The sequence below is a fragment of the Nerophis ophidion genome, linkage group LG14 (genome assembly GCF_033978795.1).
Source record: "Nerophis ophidion isolate RoL-2023_Sa linkage group LG14, RoL_Noph_v1.0, whole genome shotgun sequence".
NCBI lineage: Eukaryota > Metazoa > Chordata > Actinopteri > Syngnathiformes > Syngnathidae > Nerophis > Nerophis ophidion.
This window is the reverse complement of record NC_084624.1, coordinates 2,805,898-2,822,989: the sequence shown is the minus strand read 5'-3', so window position 1 is coordinate 2,822,989 and position 17,092 is coordinate 2,805,898. Positions and strand designations below refer to the sequence as shown.

At 40.1% G+C, this 17,092-nt stretch overlaps 1 protein-coding gene across 3 annotated transcripts in view; it reads left to right on the top strand.

Moving 5' to 3' along the window:
- Nucleotides 1–17,092, top strand: part of tep1 (telomerase-associated protein 1) — a 64,762-nt gene that overhangs the window by 14,123 nt on the left and 33,547 nt on the right. For 2 of the 3 annotated variants that reach the window (XM_061919607.1, XM_061919606.1), the window contains exons 9-31: nt 21–178; nt 955–1,064; nt 1,152–1,230; nt 1,306–1,495; nt 2,866–3,292; nt 3,356–3,508; nt 3,573–3,644; nt 3,853–3,974; nt 4,057–4,125; nt 4,185–4,328; nt 4,398–4,689; nt 4,776–4,897; nt 4,982–5,095; nt 8,434–8,551; nt 8,630–8,818; nt 8,893–9,074; nt 11,335–11,455; nt 11,534–11,713; nt 11,808–11,900; nt 12,032–12,167; nt 12,259–12,418; nt 12,771–12,904; nt 12,974–13,062. In XM_061919607.1, the coding sequence (XP_061775591.1) occupies nt 21–178; nt 955–1,064; nt 1,152–1,230; nt 1,306–1,495; nt 2,866–3,292; nt 3,356–3,508; nt 3,573–3,644; nt 3,853–3,974; nt 4,057–4,125; nt 4,185–4,328; nt 4,398–4,689; nt 4,776–4,897; nt 4,982–5,095; nt 8,434–8,551; nt 8,630–8,818; nt 8,893–9,074; nt 11,335–11,455; nt 11,534–11,713; nt 11,808–11,900; nt 12,032–12,167; nt 12,259–12,418; nt 12,771–12,904; nt 12,974–13,062 (3,454 nt within the window). The remainder of the gene's footprint in view (nt 1–20; nt 179–954; nt 1,065–1,151; nt 1,231–1,305; nt 1,496–2,865; nt 3,293–3,355; nt 3,509–3,572; nt 3,645–3,852; nt 3,975–4,056; nt 4,126–4,184; nt 4,329–4,397; nt 4,690–4,775; nt 4,898–4,981; nt 5,096–8,433; nt 8,552–8,629; nt 8,819–8,892; nt 9,075–11,334; nt 11,456–11,533; nt 11,714–11,807; nt 11,901–12,031; nt 12,168–12,258; nt 12,419–12,770; nt 12,905–12,973; nt 13,063–17,092) is intronic. The other variant, XM_061919608.1, reaches the window with a different exon arrangement.

Below are 17,092 nucleotides of genomic sequence, written 5' to 3'. Positions count from 1 at the left end.
GGCGGGGGTCTTCTTCACAGGTATCCTTCTGACCTGAAGACGTTCAACCGCAGTGGGTTGACGGGTGCTTGGGAGCATGAGAGGGCGGGACAAAGGATGAAGCTGAAGGAGGCCGAGACATGGGAGCGTCTGCTCAGTCTGGAGGGCAACAATGCCACTACGTGGGAGAAACTCATTGGTATGCAGTTTTGCTTCAATAAGTTGCTTTAATATGGCTTCAAAATAACATTGGATTCAGCAATTTAGATTCAACCTGTTGAGCTTTAATATGACCGACCGGTGGACACATTGATTAAGTTTTGAACCGGGTCCGGTCACACAGATTTGTGAACAGATTTGGAGAACACTAGATTGGACATAAAGACTAAACCAATAATCTTTTTAATGATGCACATTTAAAATCAAGATGCAAGATGCCTCGGTGGATGTCTGCACTCCTTTCTAGTGTGTTTCTATGCAACTTCCTGTCAGTGATTAAGTCTTGCAAGGATGTTGAGATTAAATGATGGTGACAAACCGCAATAAGACATTCAGTAAAAATATGAATTCTGTTCGTTATCTCGTAGTAGTTAATTTTGCTGAGTGTGACAGTACGCAGCACAGGTGGGGGACTTGAGTCACATAACTCGACTAGAGTCAAGAATCAAGGCGCAAATAAGAGGACTTGAGATTTGCTCGACAAACACTAATATCAATCAATCAATCAATGTTCATTTATATAGCCCTAAATCACTAATGTCTCAAAGGGCTGCACAAACCACTACCGCATCCTCGGTAGGCCCACATAAGAGCAAGGAAAACTCACACCCAGTGGGACCTCGGTGACAATGATGACTATGAGAACCTTGGAGAGGACCACATAAGCGCATATATTCCGGACAGAAACACACTCAAAGTTTTAAAACTGATATAAAAGGTGCACTGAGCTGAAATGTACTCCTGAATTCCGTACAGACAACAAGTCTCTTCCTTTCATGGCCATGCTGAGGAACCTGAGGAACATGATCAGTAAAGGTATCAGTCAGACACATCACCAGAAGGTTCTTAGCAGGCTTAACAATAAGGTCAGACATTCTTATTTTCATCCTTTTGTTCAAGTATAGCTAATAGAATACTTACTTTTTTTAAAAATGCTTTTTATGTGTTAACAGAAAGCGGTCCTTCAGAGCCGACAGTTTCCTTTCAGGTTCCTGTCTGCCTACAAAGTCATAATGGAGCTTCGTGAAATGGGTGAGATTCTAATCCATCACGGGGTACCGAAACTGTCTTTCAATCAACTTAACCTGTGGACTGTTTAATTATCAGCGTCACCAAAACATTTCATCACCAAGAAAAACGAAATCTTGAAGGAGATCCTCAAAAAGTTCCCCAAGAGCAAACGCTTCCGTCGCCTGGACTGGGAAACGGCCAACAGGAAGCGGCTGAAGGCGACGCTTGGAGTGCCGTTTGTCTACCATTTATACCGCATGAAGAAGGACCAGCTCCTCAAGGCAAAGTATGACAATATTCTGGCTATATGAAGCAGAGGAAGGACATTGTGTGTGTGAATGCTTTTTTGAGCTGAAATCACAGTAAAAAAAAAAGACTTGGGCTTCATAATGCTGTCCCCTAGTGACAGGAACGTAACAATATAGAAATAACGAGAGAGATTCCGGGGGTGTCTAAAATCTTTCAAGCAAATTTAATAGATGTGTGTATTAAGTATTTTAAAAAACAATCCAATGTAGGTAAAACAATTGCAAAGCAATCTGAACAAAACATCCACATCTTAGCTTTGTATTAATAGCTGTTAAAGAAAATGTGTGTAATATCTAACATTTAATGATATATTATTTTTATTTTTCTATGCAGAAGAACAATAAAGAGCTGTGGGTGGAAAATGGCACCCCGTGTAGCGCTTTGGACATACTTGAGCTATTTGGACTATTTAGCCCTTTTCTAACAATGTATAATATTTTGGGCTATAAATTATTTTTTTTCAGAAAAAGTCCCGGTATTCCCGCTTTTCCTCAACAGTTATTCTTCATTAAAAAATGTTACTGCTTCCACATTTCTTAGCCGTACATCTTATATTCACATAACTCGGTAATTGACAAACGGTTTGCATACTAGTATGCCAACTTTAGCATGTTAACTTTTTTAACTAATTTCGCAGCCGTGCAACTTCGAGTCAAATAACTTGATATTTGACACATGCTAACTGTTAGCATGCTAACGTAAGCATTTCATTTCAACTTGTACATTTCAGCATTTACACGCAATTCCTCCAAAAATTGCATAGTCTAGTTTTTTTGTTAAAACTAATCTTATAATTGGAACCTGACTGTGTGAAACAACTGTTACAAATACCGTCTCTCATCACGCTTTGGAGTGTTTTTGTTTTATTAAGAATATTCTATGTATTATTTTTTGCCTAGATTAGGCATTTTTTAAGCATATCAATTGCTAAATTAACTAAACGTAACCCATCAGAGCACGCTGTTTAGTGTCATGGCCACTGATTGTCTCAGCCTCAAGCAGCAATAGTATATTGAATTAAAAGTGAGGTTTTTGGTTTTTTTTTATGTATTAAGAAGTTCAGAGACAGTTTTTAATTTTTTAGCTTTGAAAATATTCAATGTAGTAAATAATTCTTACTTTGTGAAAATTCATTTACCATGCTCAGGTTTGGAACCAATTATTATCGGGAAATAAGGGTTTACTGTATTGTATCGTTATTATGTACTTGCATTTTTAGTGTTAAATGACTTTGCCTCCAATGAGTATTGGATTTGCAATTAAATGTGATAAAAAGGGAATTTAATAATATGGAAAATACAAATAGGAAATGTTTTTAATAAAATTATTTTTGAATTGTGTCTGCAGTCAGAAGCAGTACACTGTTGACTTGTTGGACCGTTATCGGGAAGCTCTGGAGGAGGCGATGCAGATTTCTTGCCGCTACAACATCCCCCCTCTGCCAGGACGCACCGTCATTTTGCTCAACACCAACATGAATGACAATTATTCCTGGAGCCGAAAACTGGACTTCTGCCTTCCTCCTAACTTGAACAAAGACAACAACGAGGAAGAGCAGGACCAAGAGAATGATGAGGACGACGAGGAGCAGTACGAAGAGGACGACGAGGAGCAGTACGAAGAGGACGAGGAGCAGGACGAAGAGGACGACGAGGAGCAGGACGAAGAGGACGAGGAGCAGGACGAAGAGGACGAGGAGCAGGACAAAGAGGAGAAAGATGAAGGCGAAAGGAAGAAGAAGACAAAAGCTAACGAGGACAAGCTCTCCCCTTCGGTATGACGCTTTTATTCTCTGGATTCCACTTGAGTCTTGCACTGATGTCTTCTCATTCTTCAGATGATGGAGGTGGCCGCCTTGCTCGCTCTGATGACGGCCAGCAGCTGCGAAGACGTGCACATTTTATTGCTGGACTGGAATCACTGCCACCACGTCCAGCTGACGTCTGATGTGCTGTTAGAAAATGTCAGGAGTGTGATGCAGCAAATCAAGGTAGCAACGTCATGGCAGACAAGAACACACACATGATTGTCACTGACTCGCTGTCCTCACACAGACGTTAAGAGACGAGACGGACAAGAGGCCTGAAATCAGCCATTACTTCCCCACGTTCCTCAAGAAAAACAAGGTTTGTTCAGATGAGAATTCTCAATAGTTTTGGTCAAATTCAAAAGTTGTCTGACAGGATTAAAAGTACCGTCCTAAGGACATTTGCACAACCAGGTTAAGCTTCACATTTCTAACATGGATCTGCTACATCATTAATCAGATGAGTCCTAATTATTCATCTTAACGAGACATCTTTGACATTTTTCTGCTGAACTGTGTTACTTCAGGTGGACACCATCATTTCTCTGACTGAGAGTTGGTCCAACAGTGAAGTGGAGTGGGCTATAAGCAACCACAGGAAGGAAACCAGCAACAATGTTCTCTTTATTGAGATCACCATGTTAGGACGGTAAGAAGTTACTTACTACAAAGCTTCAACAATCCTTACTTGTCCCAAGAGTTCATGTTGTCTTTTGGGGGGCTTTTTCCAGGGACAATGAGTGCCTCACATCCAACAGGAACCATGTGAAGCTGGCAGGCTTCAGTGAACAAATGCTGAGGTAAAACATCGACTGGCATTTCAATCAGTATTGTTACTGATATTATGACTTTTGATCAGGTTTGTGTCTGAGCGAGGGTCATCAAGGCTGCTAGACCACGTGGAGCACTTGGACAAAGTTTATGACATCCCACCACCACAGGGAGCTAAAGACCCTGAACCTACATGCAGCGTCATGTCACTTCCTACTACGCCTAAGCTGAAGTAAGTTCTGAACACCTATGGGATGTGTTTCACCTCATTTACGTGATCATCCCCCTCGTCCATCTACAGGTGGCGAGATGTGCGGGTCTTCATCTCCTCCACCTTCCGAGACATGCATGCCGAGCGCGACATCTTGGTACGTAGCGTTTTCCCGGAGCTCCGGCGCCGTGCTGCGGCACACCGCCTCCATCTGCAGGAGGTGGAACTGCGTTGGGGTGTGACGGAGGAGGAGACGGGCCGGGCCATCGAGCTGTGCCTGGCGGAGGTGTGTCGCAGTCAGATGCTCGTAGGGATTCTTGGCGAGAGGTACGGCGTTGTACTGCCCAGACCTGTTCTACCTGATCTTCCGCAGTACAGATGGGTAAGAACACAAACCGCCATCTTGTGGTTGAAGATGTAAATGTTGACTTCCACTATGAACATGAGCATGTTGTTCAATGTGTGCAGCTGGCAGAAGCTCCTAATGGTCTTTCAGTCACAGAGATGGAGCTGCGTCAGTTTCAGGCCATAAATAGCGAGACTGCAAAAAAGCAAATGTTTTGCTACTTCAGAGATCCAAACGCCACAAAGTATGCACCGATTATTTTATTTCCACACATTTAGCTCAATGAAGCTTTAGCAATTAACGTTAAGGTTCTTCTGTGGTTTCTTAGATCGGTGCCTGTGGCTTGGAAGTCTCACTTTTCCCCCGAGTCAAAGGAAGCTGAGTCCAAATTGGCGTCTTTGAAGCAATGGCTCCAGGATGCGGAGGTGAAGGTCACCAAAAAGTGAGTCATCTATTTATTGTGCAAAATGGCTCTCACTGTGAATAGGGGCGGCTTGTACAATTTATAGACAAAAGTACTGGGACACATTGCCACTACACCAGTACTTCTCAAAATAGTTTTAGTCCTGCCCCGCTTGTGGACATCATTGGCACCACACATGCTGTTTACACACAGAACACACTTGTACAACATGATAAAGCTGTGTAATGTTCGCTTCACGCAGGAAAATATTTGGAACAAAACATGTTAAGTAATCTTCATAGCAGCTGCACCCTTTTATCCAATGAAAATTCATGTGTGAATACAAAAACATGAATGTGATAGCCGATATACCTTTAATACCTCAAGTTCAGTATCAAAGTACATTTGTGTAAACCAGTGGTTAAGACAAAAACATTTAATACACGCTGTGAATTGTAATCCTAATGAGAACCTGAGAATCTATAACCTCATAACTGGTAAGCTGAAGGGTTATGTACTTATACTCGGTCATATTTCATGGTTGAGCCTGATGATTAATTCGAGCAGTGTTGCCACTAAGCTGGAGGCTAATGTATTGTTCAAGAATGGAAAAAAAACACTAAGACTGGGAGTCCCTTGCCTCTAATTGCCCTCCTGACACTTTATCGCGCTTGCAAAACTATTGTGGAATTATAAGACATTTTATGAACTATATAGTGATCATTATATGTGCAATAATGTGTATATTGTTTTTAACATCACTATACACAAACAAGGAGGTACAATGCATTGTTTTTGTTGTCGCTCAGATGCATTATATGCGGGAGCAGCAGGCTCCATCTATGGAAGCAACACACGTAGGTTAACTTCATTATCCGTCTTTAAAAATGGATACAAAACATGGATAATATTACCCCTTTCTTATGACACAAAGCAAGACGTCTTGCTTGTCAAAATTGTCCCCATCAGACGGAGGTCCAACAGCAATCTTATTCTAAACCTCTCGCTGTCGTTGGCACTGCAGGGACTGAAAGCCCATTCAGATGTGTCATTTTTTTAATGAATTCAGAGTGAAAATAGCATGTTTATGTTCAAACATACAGTAAATTGTCTCATAGTGTTTTTTAAACCAGCAAAGCAGTGTTGTTGAGTTTTGAAAATGACAGGGCGCGGCTGTGATGTCATCAGAGTAGTAAGAGGCCATGTCCACACAAACACGGATACTTAATAAACTTATTTATATTTCATAATTATCTCTGGGTTTGGCTTTTTGTCCACACACAAATGCATACTTTTTGTACCTAAAAACGCAGACTTTTGCAAACACTGGTCAAAGTGTCGAGTTCCAAAAGTCTCTGCTCTGCGTATGCGTGTAGACGGCACAAACGGAGACCTGTACTCCTCTGATGACGTCACGGTTGTGCGCTGTCATTTCCAAAGCTTAGCAATACTGCCTTTCTGCCTTCAAACACACAATAGGAGGATTTACTCTAAGTCTGAATGTAAATATGCTGGTACCTTTACTCAACATTGACAAGAAAGACTCATCAAAATGGGCTTTGCAACAGTCCCGCCAATGACAGTCGGCTGTTTTGGATACAATTGATGTCGGACCAGCTGATGGAACATATTTGACAAGCAAGACTTTATGCTTTGTGTCATTAGAAAGGTACAACATTATCATGTTTTTAATTCTTGTTAAAGGAAAGATCATGAAGTTAACTTGCATTTGTTGCCTTCCATTAGTGTGGATGGAGCCGTAACGCGACAAAAAAAAAATTGTAGAATCTTTCCTCCTCGTTAATGTTAAAGACAATGTACACTTCATTGCACACATATCTCTTTATTGATCAATAAATGTGTTATTGTTCCGAGAGAGTTTTGCAGCGGCACACGCACGTCTTTGCGCTTTAGGCACTTAAACATAAAAAAGCGTTTCCTTGGCTCGTTTGTGCGTGCTGATTTTAGAATTAATGTACATGTCATTGTACAAAACCCAAAACCAGTGGAGTTGGCACGTTGTGTAAATCATAAATAAAAAAAGAATACAATGATTTGCAAACTTATATTCAATTGAATAGACTGCAAAGACAAGATATTTAATGTTCAAACTCAGAAACTGATTTTTTTTTTGCAAATAATCATCAACTTAGAATTTAATGGCAGCAACACATTGCAAAAAAGTGGGCACAGGGGCATTTTTACCACTGTGTTACATGGCCTTTCCTTTTAACAACACTCAGTAAACCTTTGGGAACTGAGGAGACCAATTTTTTAAGCTTTCCCTGTGGAATTCTTTCCCATTCTTGCTTGATGTACGGCTGAAGTTGTTCAACAGTCCGGGTCTCCGTTGTGCATCTTCTTCCCAAAAAATGCAAACTTTTCTTAAGCAGTGGCTCAGAACATACAAATGGCTTTGCTTTTCATGTATTGTGACATTTGCACTCTTTACAACCAAACAGGCACTAATCAAACAATTTCACCAACTATGTCATTCCATTGTGACAGTTATTTTGGAATAAATGTTTCAGATTTTCGGAATTTTCTTTCACATACATTTTGAACGTACATGAATATATCCGTTTTTTGTTTTTTTTTCCTTCGTCATGAAAAAGGGAGGTTTTTGTGGTTTGTGCACGAATTGTAAGTGTATATTGTGTTTTTTATGTTGATTTAATAAAAAAATAAAAAATATATATTTATTTATTTTTTATAAATAAAAATGAATAAAAAATTATTCTGCGGCCCGGTACCAATCGGGCCACAGCCCGGTGGTTGGGGACCACTGCCTTAGTGGATAAAAACTTTTTGCTCCTGAAATGATCATTAAACTTGTTTTGCATTTTGGCACTCATTATTTTACACTACTTCAAATTCAAACTGCATTTTAATTCATTTTAATTAAACATGAACATTTAAAAAAAATTCAGCAATGTCGGTCACCACTTGCCATTTGCCAAACCACTGGTGAGAAGCACTTAAGTAATCAAGGAATAAAAGGCAGTTAACTATTTGAAACTGTTACCTGGAAAAAAAAAGGCCTTTTAATATTTACTACAACACTAATACTATTTTTTTTTACTGCAGAATGTAGTGTTTGCTGAAAAGCAAAATGAAGAATGAACTTTGAGAGGGGAAAAAGTTATTCTCTTTATGCAACAAAAAACGTACGAAAACCTGGGCCTAAAAACCAAGGTTGGAGTGTGTCGTGAGTTACTAATCGAGTCTTGAGTACTTTTGTCCAGATAGTGTGCCTTAGCTGTATAATTAAAACTCACTGTGAGAGTCGCAATAATGCAGGATGCAATTAAATTCCCCCTGACCGCAGTTTACTCACCCCTACATTATTGAACTTGGATTCAACATATCTCTGCCAGTTACCAGTGTGAGTGGGGTGGCGTTGTCGAAGGGAAGCCGTATTTAAAGAACCTGGAGGATTTTGCCAAAGCTGTACTGGAGGACCTCTGGGCGGCTCTTGTGAAACAGTTTGTTGAGGTGAGTAATTCGTTCCTCCTAGACAAATTAATTAATACAGTATGAGCCTTCAAATCTTGTTTTTTTTCCTGTCTGCAGGAGGACGAAGAAGTTGATGTAGCGTCTGAGGTGTTCGAGCAGGAGGTCCACCAGGGGGCGCTGGAGAGGCAGTTTCTCAGCAGGACCAAACTGCTGTCGGCCGCTGTGGAGATGGTGGAGCAGGTCACAGTAAAAGGCGGGCTGATGGTGGTGGAGGGAAGGCCTGGACAGGGAAAAACAGTTTTCATGGTAAACGACTCCATCTTCAGAACTTTAGTCTGAATTCATCAGTGGACAACGTTGTTTCGGTTCTCTCAATGCAGGCTGCTCTAGCAAAGAGCCTCAAAACTGGAGCTACATCCAAGAAAAACATCACGTGTGATGTCCTTTCATACTCTACAGCTGCCAGTCCCTCACATTGCTCCGAGGACAACTTCCTGAGGTGTCTCGTCCGCTGGTTGAGGACGCCAAAAGAGGAGGATTCAACCTTGCCTCTTTCTTACAAGTGTGTTTTCATACGTGCATCATCTTGTCTTTGCCCTCACAATGATAGGATAGGATGGACTTTTTCTGCAGAGGTGAAAGTCTGTGTTTGCAGTGCAGACTTGACATGAAGTAAAACTAAACCATGGTAATAGTAACAGTTGTACCACCTGAGTGTGTGTGTGTGTATATGTGTATATATATATATATATATATATATATATATATGTATGTATGTATGTATGTATGTATGTATGTATGTATGTATGTATGTATGTATGTATGTATATATGTATATATGTATGTATATATGTATGTATATATGTATGTATATATGTATGTATATATGTATGTATATATGTATGTATATGTATGTATGTATATGTATGTATATGTATGTATGTATATATGTGTATATATATATATATATATATATATATATATATATATATATATATATATATATATATATATATATATACACATATATATATATATATATATATATATATATATATATATATATACACATATATATATATATATATATATGTGTGTGTGTGTGTGTGTGTGTGTATGTATGTATGTGTGTGTGTGTATATATGTGTATATATCCTTTTCAACCCATATTCAATTGAATGCACTATAAAGACAATATATTTGATGTTCAAACTCATAAACTTTTTTTTTTTTTTGCAAATAATTAACTTAGAATTTCATGGCTGCAACACATGCCAAAGTAGTTGGGAAAGGGTATGTTCACCTCTGTGTTACATCACCTTTTCTTTTAACAACACTCAAACGTATGGGAACTGAGGAAATTAACTGTTGAAGCTTTGAAAGTGGAATTCTTTCCCATCCTTGGTTATGTAGAGCTTCAGTCCTTCAACAGTGCGGGGTCTCCACTGTCGTATTTTACGCTTCATAATGCACCACACATTTTCCATGGAAGACAGGTCTGCACTGCAGGCGGGCCAGGAAAGTACCCGCATTCTTTTTTTACGAAGCCACGCTGTTGTAACACGTGCTGAATGTGGCTTGGCATTGTCTTGCTGAAATAAGCAGGGGTGTCCATAAAAAAGACGGCGCTTAAATGGCAGCATATGTTGTTCCAAAACCTGTATGTACCTTTCAGCATTAACGGTGCCTTCACAGATGTGTAAGTTACCCATGCCTTGGGCACTAATGCACCCCCATACCATCACACATGCTGACTTTTGAACTTTGTGTCGATAACAGTCTGGACACTTTCCCTTTGGTCCGGATGACACGATGTCGACTATTTCCTAACACAATTTGAAATGTGGACTCGTCAGACCACAGAACACTTTTCCACTTTGCATCAGTCCATCTTAGATGATCTCGGGCCCAGAGAAGCCGGCGGCGTTTCTGGATGTTGTTGATAAATGGCTTTCGCTTTGCATAGTGGAGCTTTAACTTGCACTTACAGATGTAGCGACGATCTGTATTTAGTGACTGGTTTTCTGAAGTGTTCCTGAGCCCATGTGGTGATGTCCTTTAGAGATTGATGTTGGTTTTTGATACAGTGCCGTCTGAGGGATGGAAGGTCACGGTCATTCAATGTTGGTTTCCGGCCATGCTGCTTACGTGGAGTGATTTCTCCAGATTCTCTGAACCTTTTGATGATATTATGGAGCGTAGATGTTGAAATCCCTAAATTTCTTGCAATGTCACTTTGAGAAAGGTTGTTCTTAAACTGTTTGACTCTTTGCTCACGCAGTTGTGGACAAAGGGGTGTACCTCGCCCCATCCTTTCTTGTGAAAGACTGAGCATTTTTTGGGAAGCTGTTTTTATAGCCAATCATGGCACCCACCTGTTCCCAATTAGCCTGCACACCTGTGGGATGTTCCAAATAAGTGTTTGATGAGCATTCCTCAACTTTATCAGTATTTATTGCCACCTTTCCCAACTTCTTTGTCACGTGTTGCTGGCATCAAAATGTAAAGTTAATGATTATTTGCAAAAAAAAAGTTTAACAGTTTGAACATCAAATATGTTGTCTTTGTAGCATATTCAACTGAATATGGCTTGAAAAGGATTTGCAAATCATTGTATTCCGTTTATATTTACATCTAACACAATTTCCCAACTCATATGGAAACGGGGTCTATATATACAGTATACACTATTGTGACACTCATATTGCACACCAAAAAAAGCAGATTCCATTAGTGTTGAGAGTGTGGTTAGAAATGACTTACGATAGCTCTTCTCCCTGCACTGTGATGTTTGTTGACGTGTGCTTTTTTTTAAATCCCAGGGATTTAGTGTTGGAATTTCACGCCACCCTGAAGGACATGAAGAGGAGCAAACCTCTCGTGTTGCTTGTGGACGGTGTGGATCAGCTCAGCTCTGATTGGATACCACAGCACCTTCCACACGTCGGTCACTTTGACGTCGGCATTACGTCTTCTTGAGAACTTCTAATCTGATGTACAATGTGTTTTTTACGTTGTCAGGGTGTTTGTTTGGTCCTGAGTGCCACATCCAAGTCGGCTCTGTTACAAGTTGTAGCAAAGAAGACATCCACTTTACTCTTCAGCTTGACCCCGCTCACCATGACGGAGCGAAGGGAAATCACCCAGAGAGGACTTGAGGCCTTCGGGAAGAAACTAAGTGACTCTGCCTTCAACAACCAGGTTCTTTCAGCTCATTTTCATATCCCATTAACATCTTTCTTATTTTTCTTTAAATTTTCTTGATAACTTCCTTGTATGTTTGCTGTGCTTGCAGCTGCAGACGTTGATAATGAAGAAAGGTGCAGAAAGTCCTCTCTATCTATACATGGCTTGTGAAGACTTGAGAAACTTTTCCTCTTTTGACAAGGTCAGATGCTCTCAGATTTTTTTTAATCCATGTTTGTAAAGGTCCACAAACTTGACAAAAAGGACTATCTCTGAATGCAATGCAAACATGGCTGTCAGCAGCATCTTTCAAATTGTGTTTTTGTGTATCAGCTAAAGGAGAGCCTACAGGATTTGCCTCAGTCTCTAAACCAATTGATCCAGTACAGCCTGGAGAGACTCTGCTCACACTACAGAGACGTGCGAGGACTTCGCTGGGCTCTGGCAGCGCTTACAGTCAGTGCCATGGGTATGATGAACACCCAAGCTTTATCCTTTTGGGTGTACTAGTCTAAACTAGCATATGTACTGGCTTCACCTGTTTCCTTCTCCTACTTCAGGCCTGAGGGAGCGAGACTTCTACTTGCTACTGAGCACGTGCAATGACCTATGCTCGCTCAAAGAAGAGTGCACGTGGCAGGAAGTTCTGCGTCTGTGCAAGATGCCCAAAGGACGCATTCCCATGGCCACCTTTACCCGCATTGTGCAGAGCTTGCGAAGGTGAACATCTCACAACAATGTATCTAAACCCTGTCCACTGTCGCGCCTGTGCATTGAAACATTCATCCTAAAAAGAAACCGTAATGTAGACCTTTATTTCATTATTGTACCAGGCAATACTGTTCCATTGCAGTCCTGCAGGCAGCAGTAATACACCTCATTACTACAATCCGACACAAACAGGAAGTTTTTTTTGCTGGGCTTAGCGCAATCTGACCCTAGTGAAAGTAAACGTTCTTCTTCTTTGTCCTGAAATGATCAACCAATAAACATAATGTTTCATCTCCTGCTTCTGTGTGTGGCGGTGGTACCAAGCAAAGCTGGAGAAAAAAATTAACTGCATCTTTTGCAGCCTGATGAGTCCGTCTAACTGCCGCAACACTGACGACCTGCTGTCTTCGTCCAACCTGCTCGTGAAGAAAGCCTTCAAAGACTTTCTCTTGCCAACAGAAGACGACACAAGAAGAGCTCATCTGGTGTTGGCAGGTAACTCTTGTGTTTGCTGCTAAAGTTATCATTGTTGCCGAGATTTACTCTTTATTGCTCGTCCCGCAGGTCACCTTTGGGTGCTGGCAGACGCTCAGGGCACTGACACCTTTCTTCACTGCGAGGTCGACGCCATTCAGCACTTGTCTGCTAGTCTGGTTGGTTATCCTCCAAACAAACACACACAGCTGAAGTGAATTCTGAATACTGCAAATGGTGTAGTTATTGCCAGATATTAATTGAAAAGGTTACATACTCATAATGTATCTATATTTTAAACATTTGTAGTGATTCAGACAATGAGAACGTGGAGAGAAACGTCTTGCTCCTTTTAACCTTATTGTCATTTTTAAGGGCCTTTTTTACTAAAGGGTTGCATGTACTAAAACACGTGCAAACGTGATAGCACTTGTAAAGCTGATCTATTAGATGTGTGCAAAGTAGATTGTCTGTTAAGTGAGCAGAGTAAGGAGTGCAATTTTTTTAGCGTTCCTGCCTTCATTAATATGCAGATTACATGCTGATCATCAAAACGACCACAATACTTGAAGATGCTAATATATTAAACAGCACGCGCAATGTGATTTATCAACACTCATCACCTTTTCGGGAGCTCTATTTTGCGTATTATTTAGCTGTGAAAATGACATGCTCTCTGAGACGGACGCACACGACTGTAAGAAAAGAGGTGCTCGTGCTACAAAGACAGACGATGGACAAAAAATCCTCCGTTCTATGTGTGCGTTTCAACGTATTTGGACTGACTGAAATAAAAATTATTAGACACATTGTCAATTCAGCAATTTTCTTTTATAATTTTAGAGCTGCTGGGTTACTTAAGGGACTGATTAAAATTAATTTGGTTGATGTGTTTTGGTATTTGTGGGCAGTTTTTTAATCTTGTTTTTTTAATTTAGGAAATATGTTACTATAATATATCCTACAGGAAAATGTGTCTTTCATTATGCATTTTCTTGCATTTGAGTCACTCCAGACGTGCTGGTAATGCGATCCACAGCCTTGCACACAGAATTAAGTGTTGGTGTGCATATGTTTCTGTTGTTGAGATTGCGATTCAGAGGAAGTGTTACAGAGTATAGATGTGTGTTGCTTGTTCAGCACCTAATACACAAGTAGGAGCATAATCACATGAATGTGCAGAAAATTAACAAGTGTCTCTGCGCTAAAAGACCGGAATGCATGCAAAATCCTAATTTAAATAAGGTGGTCTGCACCACTTTTCAATTACACACACACAGTGTTAGTAGCTCACACGCAACAAGCCAACTCATAGTACATGTTATTTTATTGTTTGTAATTAAGGTATGGAGCAAATTGCTGAGTACAGTAAGCAGTTCATGGCATTTCACTCCAACAGCAGAATAGCCATAGCAACATTTTAAAGCACATGTAGAGTTAGATAACCCCACTCATGAATGATACTTTCATTTCAGCTACTGCCGTCTTCTGGAGTTATTAATCAAAACATTGGGAGTTGGGTTATCTCGATCCAATATGGATATTGGATATCAGTCAGATATTAAAAAAACACAATTATCAGCGTGCATGTATAATCTCTTGTACAGTGTATGCTCCGATACAAGCAGTCTTGCAGCGTGTTTACTTGTGCAAAGCTGGACAGACAGTTAACATCTAAAAGTCCTCCAATACGTACACAAGTTTGCTCTTTTCTTGTATTTTAGTGAAGTCTGTTACAAAAGGTAATGCTGGTAGACTACAGGCTACTATAACTAGCAGCTACACAACCCTTAAGCACACTATAGCTCACAAGCTAGTCATACGTAAGTGTCCTCAATTGAACATCAAAGCACCACATTTGTCAATGTAAGAAAGAATCAAATAATTATACTTGCATATTACTTAAACATACAATTACAAAGTCTCTAAGACAGAAACATTTTAGAATGTATTCAGTTACAAATGGGTCCACATCATTCAACCTAATGTATCATGTGCTTAATTTACTAAATAATTATCACTCCACTTTAGCTTAAAGACAGTATAAGTCCATTCCAGATGGTTAATGATAAAAATGTTGGGGGGTGTAATTGTTCGTATATCTCTGATGGGCACATCAATCAGTCTGAGGACGGCACTCATTTAACAATTTTTTTCACAGCAAAAGTGAAATGTATGAAGACTGAGTTTGATGTGCTAATGTGCACTGCCTCACGCCAACTCCATAGCTGCCATATGCACATTTCTACAAGCTGTGGATACTTAAGCAACACATGGAGTTGATGCTGGGTAACAGTTCACGTGAAAAAGTGCCAACATTTACTACTCACTTATTAATTTGCCCCGCCCAAACCTTACCATCACTCTCATGTTCGGGCTCTGCAACATTTAATTTCAACACTGAAAAATGTAACATTAAACTTGCTGAATTTCCACCAGGGATCCATAAAGTACTTTCTCTTCTATTCTATTCTATTTAATCTGGCTCATGTGAGCAGGCTACTATATAAACACATTTTCTTGTAAATTACACAACTTATATTGTGAGTAATCAGTCACCCATCACCTGTAAAATTTGAGGTATCACTGTAGCGACTATCTTTTCAAACGGTGTGCAGCACTGATGTCCCCAAATCAGTTTTTGCCACGCACATCTACCTTTTTCTCCACTTTCTTCCTGACACAACCATTTCTCTTTTTTCCCCGCTTTTGTTCAGTTGTCTGAGAAATGAAAATGTAAGGCTGAAAATCGCTTTGTCTTTGTCAAAACATGAGAAACAAGCACCTCCTAATGACTTTATTGGTTAGACCATGCTGAGCTAAGCACATGGCTACTTTCAATATAATTTGCACATGTATAAGGGGGTGTGGTCTTGGCGGGTGTCTGTGGCTGATTCCAAGTAATGGGCTTGGATTTGTGCGTGCAAACACTCTAAGACATCCAAATATTTACTTGTGTATGCTGTTTTCTGGATGTGAAAGTACATCTATTTTTAGTAGGAATGCCACACAAGTGTTACATCAGAACATTTACATTATGTAGTTGCTAATATTTTGCCTTCTCTTATGCGTCTTAATAAGGTAACCTTAACAATAGGACCGGCTCTCGGCATACAAAAAACAAAACCAGTGATGTTGGCACTTTGTGTAATTCGTCTATAAAAACAGAACACAATACTTTGCAAATCCTTTTCAACTTATAACCAATTGAATAGACTGCAAAGACAAAATATTTAATGTTCGAACTGAGAAAAATAATTTTATTTTGCAAATAATCATCAACTCAAAATTTAATGGCAGCAACCCATTGCAAAAAGCTGGCACAGGGGCATTTTTACCACTGTGTTACATGGCCTTTGCTTTTACCAACACTCAGTAAACCTTTGGGAACTGAGGAGACCAAATTTTGAAGCTTTCCAGGTGGAATTTTTTCCCATTCTTGCTTGATTGCTTGGTGTTTGTTGTGGTATTTTAGGCTTCATAATGCGCCACACATTTTCAATGGGAGACCGGTCTGGACTACAGGCAGGCCAGTCTAGTACCCGAACATGTGACTTGGCATTGTCTTGCTGAAATAAGCAGGGGCTTCCATGATAACGTTGCTTCGATGGCAACATATGTTGCTCAAAAACCTGTATTTACTTTTCAGCATTAATGGTGCCTTCACAGATGTGTGAATTACCCATGCCTTGGGCACTAATGCACTCCCATACCATCACAGATGCTCGCTTTTGAACTTTGCGCCTATAACAATCTGGATGGTTCTTATCGTCTTTGTTCTGGAGGACATATCGTACACAGTTTCCCCAAAAAATTTGAAATGTGGACTCGTCAGACCACAGAACACTTAATTCCACACTGCATCAGTCCAGCTGAGATAAGCTGGGGCCCACCGAAGCGGGTGGCATTTCTGGGTGTTGTTGATAAGTAGCTTTGGCTCTGCATAGTAGAGTTTTAACTTGCACTTACAGATGTAGCGACAAACTGTAGTTACTGACAGTGGTTTTCTGAAGTGTTCCTGAGCCCATGTGGCGATATCCTTTACACACTGATGTTGTTTTATGATGTGGTACCGCCTGAGGGAATCGAAGGTAACGGCATTCAATGTTGGTTCTGCAGTGATTTCTCCAGACTCTCTGAACCTTTTGATGATTTTATGGACCGTAGATGGTGAAATCTCTAAATTCCTTGCAAGAGATGGTTGAGAAA